This window comes from Zonotrichia albicollis, chromosome 16 (assembly GCF_047830755.1).
Source record: "Zonotrichia albicollis isolate bZonAlb1 chromosome 16, bZonAlb1.hap1, whole genome shotgun sequence".
NCBI lineage: Eukaryota > Metazoa > Chordata > Aves > Passeriformes > Passerellidae > Zonotrichia > Zonotrichia albicollis.
In genome coordinates this window covers 504909-511759 of record NC_133834.1, presented here as the reverse complement: position 1 = coordinate 511759, position 6851 = coordinate 504909, and the positions used below count along the sequence as shown (strand labels likewise).

At 51.2% G+C, this 6851-nt stretch overlaps 1 protein-coding gene across 1 annotated transcript in view; it reads right to left on the bottom strand.

Annotated features, from left to right (window-relative positions):
• The window catches only part of SCNN1G (sodium channel epithelial 1 subunit gamma), a 9792-nt gene continuing 2941 nt past the window's right edge, over positions 1 to 6851 (bottom strand). The window contains exons 5-12 of the mRNA XM_005494508.4: positions 6339 to 6502; positions 3528 to 3626; positions 2230 to 2347; positions 1578 to 1656; positions 1442 to 1499; positions 1039 to 1100; positions 768 to 843; positions 1 to 387 (exon numbers count right to left, since the gene is read on the bottom strand). Coding sequence (XP_005494565.2) covers positions 1 to 387; positions 768 to 843; positions 1039 to 1100; positions 1442 to 1499; positions 1578 to 1656; positions 2230 to 2347; positions 3528 to 3626; positions 6339 to 6502 — 1043 coding nt within the window. The remainder of the gene's footprint in view (positions 388 to 767; positions 844 to 1038; positions 1101 to 1441; positions 1500 to 1577; positions 1657 to 2229; positions 2348 to 3527; positions 3627 to 6338; positions 6503 to 6851) is intronic.

Genomic DNA, 6851 nt, shown 5'->3' with positions numbered 1-6851 from the left:
TCAGTGCTGGCCCAGCTCCAGCGTGTCGGGCAGCTGCTCTGTGAAGGCCGTCTCCAGCCGCAAAGTGCTGTAGTTGGGCGGGGGAGTCCTGGGCAGGGGGCTGTCCTGGGGCAGCGGCAGGCGCAGGGCCGTGGTGAAGGTGGGCAGGTCCTCGTCGATGCACGCGGGGTTCTCGTGGCCCTGCCTCTCCACGTCGCCGGCCGTGGCCTGGGCCGCCCTGCCCTGCTGGCGGCCACTCCACCACTTCTTGGCCCTCTGCCACTGGCGCCGCAGCACGATGGACAGCGAGTCGATGAAGAACACCTCCACGATCTCGATGACACACACCACGGAGCAGCTCATCCACAGCCCCAGCTGGCCCCCGAAGTTGGACAGAAGAATGACGAGCTGCAGGAGCAGAGAGCACAAGGTGAGGGTCTGCCATGGCGCCATGACAGCAGGCAGGGAGACGGAGCCGGGGCACCCAATGCTCTGCACTCCCAATGCAGTGGGCCCATCTCTGCTGCTGTTCTCTCTGGCTCAGCTTCAGAAGGAGCCTGGAGCTGAGCTTGCTGTGCAGCCCCTGCACAGGGCTCGGGGCTGGACAGGCAGAGACGTGGCCCGAGATAAGGGCTGGAAAGGGCAGGACCAGCCCAGAGGTGCATATCTGAGATCAGCTTCCTGCCCCTGCCCGTGTGGCATTGCTCCCCTGGGCAGGTGAAAGCTTCCAGCCTGCGTGGGAGGAAGCGCTGCGTCTCCTGGGAGTAGGGACCAGCATGCTCACTCACCGTGTTGGCAGGATTCTCCGAAATGAATCTCTCGTTCAGGTCCTTGTAAAACACCATGAGGTTGGCAAGGTCTGTCCTGGGGAAGAAGGAGGCAGGCAGAGGGTTTAGTAAAACAATAACATGAAACATACTGAAAAACTATGCAAATAACCAGTTGGACCAGTAGGGCTGGGCTGCTCCAAGGGAGCTTTTTCCCCAATTGCCATCATTAGGGCTGCTGAGATCGTATCAGAGCTGGAGGTGCAAGGCAGGAACACACAGGGGGACTTACTTGTTCAGCTTCTTGTTGAGTTTTTGCCCTTTGTCCCAAGAGAGAACTCGGAGCATCCAGTCCTGGAGAACAGACAGAAAATGCTGCTCTAGTTACAGGTTCTTGTGCAGAGACCCTTGGGAAGGGGCTCGTGCTCCACATCTCCTTGGGCTAGTATGGGTACCAGAACTGAGTGTGTGACAGGCCAGCTGAGCCCAAGGGGATCTCCCAAGACAAATTTCAGTTTAATGATGAACTGCTAGAGGGGAAGCCCTGAGCTGGAAATTACAGACTGGTCTCTGGGCATAGTATCACTGAATGCTACTGACTACCCCAGGGCCTCCTGCTTTTGTGCTGAGCCTCTGGGGTTAGTCAATGCCGTGTGCCAGGCTGCTGTTCTGGTGGAGTGCAAGTGGGGACTGACCTCTGACACGACGGACGGCCACTGAGCAATGCTGGTGGTGAGCGCCCACTCCTTGAAGCTGCAGAGAGAGGCAGGGTGTCACTGGTGAGCTCCAACTCCCACACACGCTTCATCTCTGGCTGTGGCAAGGACTTACCTGCAGGCGTCTTTGCAGATCTGCTGGCAGCCCAGCTGCTCCTTCACAAACTTTTCATGCAGTCTGTAGTAGCAGTACACTGCAGGGGAGGAGCAGGATGTGTGTGAGAAGCCAGAAAGAAAACCTGCTACCTGGGCTGGGGTGGGACATCTGGGGCATAGGTGGCCTTTGTGGCCATCGCCTACATGGTGGGGATAAAAAGATTTATCCTATAAATATTGCAAAAGGCTCTTGAGAAGTGGCTGTCACTTGACATAGGCATGAAAACTGCCACACCTGGTCAAGCCCTCCACTCGACCGTTCTATGGTGGGCACAGGTGACAAGCCATCAGGGCAAGTTTCACAAACCAGTCAGTGTGAGCAAGGGAGCCAGTCTGGCTCTGGGTGTGGGGGCTTAAGTGGGTTAAGGCAGATTTGGCTCATCCCAGCACGCTGGGTGTGCAGCAGCTGTGACAGGGACACTGGGGGTGCTGGGTACAGGGACACTGGGGGTGCTGGGTGCAGGGGGACAGGGACACTGGGGGTGCAGGGGCTGTGTGACAGGGACACTGGGGGTGCTGGGTGCAGGGGCTGTGTGACAGGGACACTGGGGGTGCTGGGGACAGGACTGGCAGCGGAGGCATGGGCAGTGCCACAGTGTTTCAATACTAACTCCAGTTTGGGTTCTTCTTGTAGTTGCAGTACTCGGCGCCAGCGGGTAAGGGCTGTGCGTACTGGGCACAGCCACACGACTCCACCATGGCCTTCTGGAAGCAGGAGTGCAGGCAGATCTGGGGAGAAACAACACCTGGGGGCTAAGAAGCAGCACCAAGCTCCAGGCTCCTGTGCACCTAAAAACACCCTGCTTATGACAACAGCAGTGGGATGAGAACCCTGTTTCCCTGGGACTTCAGGCTCTGCTGTGAGTGAATACAAACATGGTGCATGGTGGAGGGCTGAGGTTCTAAGTGCAAAAAAACCCCAAAAACGTAATCTTCATGGAGGATTACATATATGGGGGTTCTGTGAATGCCCCCACTTCCCCTACAGCCACCAGAAGCTTCAGTGTTGCAGTTGCTCTTCACAGAGTCAAGGAGAGGGTTTTAGGCCTGCCATGGCACGTGGCCCATGAATCACTAACTAGGTGTGGGAAGTGACTCACAGCAGCAACCGTTCACAGCTTCCACCAAACCCTGCTGGTGCCTACTGAGAGAGGTGAAGCTGGGAGGATTAGCAGGGCAGCAGAGCTGTGGCTTGTGCTAAAACTGGGACATGCAGGAACAGAACTTCTCTTTCAAATCCCAGTCAAGCCTTTCGGTCCCAGTCCCAGCCCTCCTGAGCACTGAGTTTCGGTGAAGTACTGTTATTAAAAACCTGAGATCATGTCTGGGTGATCCTATCTGGCACCACACCAGAGCAGATTTCATATTCCCCATAAAACAGAAATTCAGCCCAGACCTGGGCTTTGCAGCAGGCTGGAGTCAATGTAAGTACAATTCTTCAAGTGCAGAGTGGCAGAACAACTGACACTCTCCAAGAGGACCCAATTACAGAAACCATGCAAAATTAGTGGAAACTTACTCTGTAAACAAACATCCTGCTATCTAGATACTGATTAGATGGTTTCTGTTATTCTTGGAGTCCTAAAGGTCACAATTTCTGGCTTCAAGGGTTACTAAGCTGCAACCTTTACTTGGCCAATATTTTCCAGTCTCACATTGCTTGAAAATTGCCTAATGAGCTCATGTTCTCTCTTTATCTAACAGGGTGCCTGAGGGAACTTCAAACAGCAACGACTTAGGAATAAAAGTTGGATTTTAAGAAGTGCTGTTGCATTTTACATCAGTGGTAAAAGCAACAGCCCTGTGCTCAGACTGTTCCCAGTCTCAGGTCCTCAACCACAGACTGTTACAAAGTTTTTCATGCAGGCAGTTTTCAAGCAACTGATAAACACAAATGCAATGGCTTTACCTGGAGTGAGTAGCTCTTGTTATAGAGATTTTCCACAGGTATGTCAGCTCCTGTCTCTGTGCAGTCACTGTAGGGTTTGCTCAGCTTGCGAGACTGAGTCTGGGAAACAGAAAAGAAAAAACTTGTGGTTTTGGAGTTCACAGACAAACCAAAGGGTTCAGTGACACTTTATCCCAACTCTGAAACTGTAAGTGATAAGGCAGCTTTGAGCAGAATGTTTACCTTTTGCTACCTAAAGTGATTTGTCGATCCCTTGTCAAAACAAGGCTTTTTTTGTCACTAATATCCGTTTCCCAAAAAAGCTGCTCTGCTGGGATTCTCTGCTGTCTTCCTGGAAACCTTCTGCAGGAATGCAAGGTGGTGCAATCATGGCTGTGAGGATTTTTCAAAGCAGAGTTATCCATATGCATGTTCTCTCCTAGTCTTAGAGGCTGTGCGGTCGTTACTCTGGATGTTTGTGTTCTGAGGGAGGGCACTTGTTCTCGGGGGTTTTGGGTTATTTTCTGTGAGGATCCCCACCTGCCTGAGCTGCTGCTGCCTGGCTGCTCCTGTGCTGTGGGTAAATAGCACTTGAGGCTCCACTGGTGCTCAACAGCACCTCTCTCAATCCACTCTAAATCTCCCTCAAACCTTTTTCCAGGTGCTGCTTTGACCCTTCCTCTCAAATGCTAATGACTTTTCCCAATCTCTGCCCAGAGCAAAGAGCTCTGACATGCCAAGCGTGTGCCTGCAAGCTCTGTGAAACCAGGGCTGGGAGCCCTCAAATTCCCAGATCTGATCCCAGGTGCATGGCCCACTTCCTGCAGACTGCCCTGCCTCCCTCAGCCCCTGCTATCTTCCCCCAGTAATTATCCACTTTACAATAGAGTGGCCTGAAACCACAAGAAACATCCATTTAAGAATCCATTCACTGATCTTTCTCTACAGAGTTTAAAATTAGAATTTAAAATTCTTCACAAAGGATCAATCCAGCAGGAACATGAGAAAGGCTGTTACCCCTAAGGCACTGAATGCAGCTCCTGAGGCCACCTGATAAGAGCATACCTCACCACTTTGTCTGCAGCAAGAGAAGGCTCTGGGCCATTATGGTGCAAGTCAACACTTTTAGAGATGTTTCAATCTCTCTTTGGAGGGAAAGAGGGGATTTCAGTACTTGAGATGCATTACTTCTGAAAACTGACAGAAACCAACTTTTAAATTCCACATGCAATGTAGTGCCAAGACACTACCTCAGTCTGCTCCTGGGGCTTCCAAGAGATGATCGATCTTTTGTATAGAATTATTTTGTTGTGGCTTATGCTCCTACAAAACTTACTTGTTCCTTCAGGTACCGAAATAATTTCCAAACGAAATATTTAACTAAAGCATTGTAACTCTGACCAAGCAATGCCTTATTTGCATGCTAAACAGGTTGGAATATTTTTGGAGGTGGAGGGCAGTCCTAGCACCCAGCAGAAAGCCATGAGCACTAACAGACACTGATGGCATGTTCAGAGCCCAGCGAGCAGCACCGTGAGGGACACAGCAGCTGTGTCCTCCTTGGTGACCTTGCACGTGGGGACAAGCCCTGACCTGTCCTGACAGCCCTGACCCCCCACCACTCAGCAGGCTCTCTGGAGTTGTCTTTTCCCAGCAGGACAGTGATCCCCAGCTTTTGTTCTGACACCAGGAATTGTGTCCAGCCTCTATTTTGGCTGCCTCATTAGGATGCAATTGGATCCCTTCCTCATGATAAATCCTTTATATACAGACATGAAGATGTGCCCAATCTTGTTTTTTATACTACAGCAAAAGTTCAACCCTATTGTTGAACATATTATATTAAATATTGAGACTGCTTTGTGTGGCAGAGCCTCAGTACGGTGTGATGCTGACAAAGAAAAGAGTCTTGAGAGACTTTGTGTCCTCACACCATCCCGGTTCCCAACCCTCTCAGTCATGACTGACCAAGGAGCCGCTGCCACAGTTTTCCAGACAGCTGGAAGACAGTTAACTATTTGCATTTTGTGAAACATCAGCCCTCTTTTAATGCCTTTTCTAATGCAGAGCCTATCAATATTCGGCATACCCAGATAAGCAGGATAGCTGATGCTCCACCAGAGCACCAGAAAGAAAGGCAGAGCTGAAGCGCTCACTTAACAGCCCATCCAGATGAAAGGGGGCCCTGGCATAGCTTTCGCTGCTGTGCCGAATCCCCTTGGGCCAAATGCCTCCTCTGAACTGCGCTAAATGGGGAAAGCAGGAGCTGCAGCTCTCCTTGCCTTTGCTCACTGCTGGCAAAAGCAAAGCCGCTGCCCAGGGTGGTGGTTTACTGCTGGGATACAGAGAAAACCAGCAAAGTGAGGCTTACAGCCACAAAACACTTCAAGGGGTTGTGTTGCCACCGTTCCTAAGGACCCGACCCCAGGTGGGGACCCACAGCTCCAGCTCTGGCTCCTCTGCCCGGGGACCCTCGTGGGATCAAACTCCCTGCTCATTGCTAAAGCCAAGCAAGGCACTTGGCAACACATTTCTGTGGTTGTGGATTTTGCTGTGAAAACAAAACCAGAAATCCCCTGGAAAGCCAAGGGCTGAAGAAAAGGGAGAGCAAACAATATCCCAGGCCAGTTTGGTTTAGAAAGACCTGATTTTCCCACGGCCTATTTTTCAGAGAAGTGCTGTCACAGGATTTCCTTCAGGGCACTTCAGCTGCTGAGTGGGAGGCATTTAAAGGCCTTCGAGCTGCTGGCTCTCTGAAATCACCCCATCAGTTCCTATTTACTGCTGTACCAAGGCAAAGGCGCGCCCAAAAAGGAGATTGTCACCACTCACAAAGTGCATCCCTATGGAGGTGGCCGCTGCAGTCTCAATTTCCGTGCCAATGTCTTCAATGAAGGGATACTCGTTTTGGTCGTGGACCATGATCTTGGCTCCTGTGGATGTCACCAGGAAGGGGTTGTAGTCTGCTTCATCGATGTACAGAACAACCTGCAATCCTGAACCAGAGACAAGGCAGGAAGTTACACCAGGAGCTAGAGCCACGTTTTCTGGTCAGGGAGGGCAGGTTTGATTCATGTTATCTGGCCTTAAGCAGAACTGTAACAGCCAAGCACAGCCTCTGCCCAGCCAGACCAAGACACCTGCAGCCAGTAACATCCCTTTGTGGCACTGAGTACAGCAAACAAATAACGTCTGCTGAGAACGTGGCTGGAACTCACTTCAAAAAGTTATATAACTGGGCAGCAGTAATTTCAGCTGGAAAACATTAGTGATGCAATGATATTATCTGTATTCTCAGGCAAGAGTTTGCACTAGTTCAAACAGGCATTTCCCCAATCAGCCTGT